The sequence below is a fragment of the Gastrolobium bilobum genome, unplaced genomic scaffold, assembly GCF_033153095.1.
Source record: "Gastrolobium bilobum isolate Gb01-03AN ecotype WA unplaced genomic scaffold, APGP_CSIRO_Gbil_v1 utg90693, whole genome shotgun sequence".
Lineage (NCBI taxonomy): Eukaryota > Viridiplantae > Streptophyta > Magnoliopsida > Fabales > Fabaceae > Gastrolobium > Gastrolobium bilobum.
The window spans coordinates 49,627-52,577 of NW_026899197.1; the positions used below are offsets into that span (position 1 = coordinate 49,627).

A 2,951-nucleotide genomic window follows, 5' to 3' on the forward strand; every position below is an offset into this window, starting at 1 on the left:
AAGTTTGTGGACAAACATAATTCCCCGTTTGTCCATGTTTTTTGTGTCGGCTCTTTGTAATTTTTTTATTTTAATAAATAGCATATATTTTATATGGGAGACAATTCTATTCTAAGCGGATTTAGTATTAATACTTTAAATTACTCAAAAAAATAGTAAGAGAAAAGATTAGACACATACTCACACTCCATCTGCTCAACTTTCATATGTCAACTGAACTATAATCATTTGATAGACTATTTGTAATTTTGGTACCTTTAAAACGTTTTAACTTCTGAAAGCCCCTTATTCTTTCAAGTGGGCCTTTTTTTGAATGGTGCCAATAAAAAACATGGTATTGTTTCTTCTGAAAGCCCCTTAAGCTTTTAACTGGGCCCATTATGGGAAATGGGATGAAGATTTTTATCACATAAAAGAAATATAATTCTGTTACTTCTTAAAGGAGATTAGGCATATGCATAGAAATTTTTTTTGACAAATATTAGTGGCTATTGATTTTTTTTAGTAAATTATATTTGTTTATTAGAATTAATAACTGTAAAATGTTTAACTATTCAATAATAATACCATTTTAACATTTTAAAATAACTCAAATTAAATGTCCATGAAAATAATTTAAACTGAAAGTTACTGTTTTGTCGGTCAATTTTTTGTTTGTTTGTTTGTACACGTAACATATGTAACGGAATTGACAGGGAATCTAATAACAGATTTTTCTCGTATGTATTACACTTAATTTTTCATACATATCACGTTTGAATAATGTATTTTTGGATATGGAGGATTTGAGACCAATAGAGTACTGCAACTCTTGCCTTTTGGTTTAGCTCCTATAAATTGACTTCCATTTTCTCAAATTGACCATAGTCCCTTACTTAATGCATTCTGTTCTTGAACTCATCTCATCATTTTTGTTTGAAAATCCTTTTCCATGCAATGGGTTACGACCCTCGTTTTTTCTGGTTTCACCTTCAATCCTTTTGGATTTCTTTGCTTATTATGATCATTTCTGTCTTTACCATTACCAAAGCCTTAAGATTTCCCTTAATTCAGAAGCCCAAGAAACCCAAGCTCCCACCAGGTCCCAAACCATGGCCTATAGTTGGTAATCTTCCTGAAATGCTAGCAAACAAGCCTGCATTTCGGTGGATACACAAGTTGATGCAAGAAATGAACACTGAAATTGCATGTATTCGCTTAGGAAATGTCCATGTAATCACAATCACTAGCCCCACCATTGCATGTGAATTCTTGAGAAAACATGATGCAGATTTTGCATCAAGACCAATAAGCATGTCTACTCATATTGTCTCTAGTGGTTATGTGACTACAGCTCTTGTACCCTATGGGGAACAATGGAAGAAAATGAAGAAAATGGTTGCCAACCATTTGTTCTCCCCCATGAAGCATCAATGGCTTCAAGACAAAAGGACTGAAGAAGCAGATAACCTTATGTTCTACATCTACAACAAGTGCAAAAATGTGAATGATCGTGGCCTTGTGAATGTGAGGGATGTCGCACAACATTACTGTGGTAATGTGATCAGGAAAATGATTTTTAATGCAAGGTACTTCGGAAAGGGTAGGAAGAATGGAGGACCTGGTTTTGAGGAAGCAGAACATGTAGATGCCATTTTCATGTTGCTTAAGTACATTTATGCCTTTTCTGTTTCTGATTATATCTCATGGTTGAGTGCACTTGACTTGGATGGCCATCAGAGCAAACTAAAGAAGGCTATGAGAATCATGAACAAGTATCATGATCCCATCATTGAAGAGAGAATCAAACAATGGAATGATGGATCAAAGACCGATGAAGAGGACTTGCTGGATGTTATGATCTCATTGAAAGACCCATTGTTGACATCGAAGCAAATCAAGGCTCAAATTATAGTAATACTTCACTTCTTTCTTTTCATTTCTCTGTCACATGCATGAGCACTTCTCGACTTTCCAAGATATACATAGACATACATATAATTTACACTCTCAATCGTAGTTTTTGATTTCACTTGCATCTTAAATTAGAGTTGTTAAATGCAAATAGATGAATAGTTAAAATTTGAGGTAAGACTCGTTAATCCTTTTCCTATTATTTATATTTACATGGGTAGGTTATTTTTAAACCCGTGTAAAAATAAAATCTTTTACGTTAAATCTTAGTAATTGATTTGCTTGCATGTAACGGTTTATATATATAATATATAAAAATTATTAGAAATAAATTGGATCAATGATCAATACTGAAAATATAGCTTATACCGGTATAAAATGATTTTAACCCGATATATATATTTAATTACTATACTTAATCAAATTTCTTGTAGGAATTGATGATGGCAGTGGTGGATAATCCATCAAATGCAGTTGAATGGGCTTTAGCAGAAATGATAAATCAGCCTGAGTTGCTTCAACGAGCTACGGAGGAATTGGACAATGTGGTTGGAAAACATAGGCCGGTCCAGGAATCAGATATTCCTAAACTCAACTATGTGAAGGCTTGCGCAAGAGAAGCTTTTCGCCTTCATCCAATTGTACCTTTTAGTGTTCCCCATGCCTGTATGAATGACACAGTGGTTGCCAATTACTTGATCCCAAAGGGTAGTCATATATTGCTAAGCAGAAGAGGTCTTGGGAGAAACCCAAAAGTTTGGAATGAGCCCCACAAGTTCAAACCAGAACGCCATCTCAAGAGTGATGGTTCTGATGTAGTTTTGTCAGAGCCACACTTGAAGTTCATAACATTCAGCTCGGGAAGGCGTAGTTGTCCTGGAGTGACGCTTGGCACCACAATGACTATAATGTTATTTGCTAGGTTGATCCATGGCTTCACTTGGAGTGCACCTCCCAATGTACCAAGCATCAATCTTGCAGAATCCAAGGATGGTACACTTCTTGCTGAGTCACTTGTGGCTGTTGCAAAGCCAAGATTAGCAATAGACTATGAGTGA

General features: G+C 35.1%; 1 protein-coding gene across 1 annotated transcript; it reads left to right on the forward strand.

Annotated features, from left to right (window-relative positions):
• Positions 1 to 936: 936 nt before the first annotated feature.
• Positions 937 to 2,951, forward strand: LOC133288159 (isoleucine N-monooxygenase 2-like). Its single transcript, XM_061485855.1, has 2 exons — positions 937 to 1,893; positions 2,328 to 2,951. Exons 1-2 carry the CDS (start codon positions 937 to 939, stop codon positions 2,949 to 2,951), a joined length of 1,581 nt encoding a protein of 526 aa, XP_061341839.1.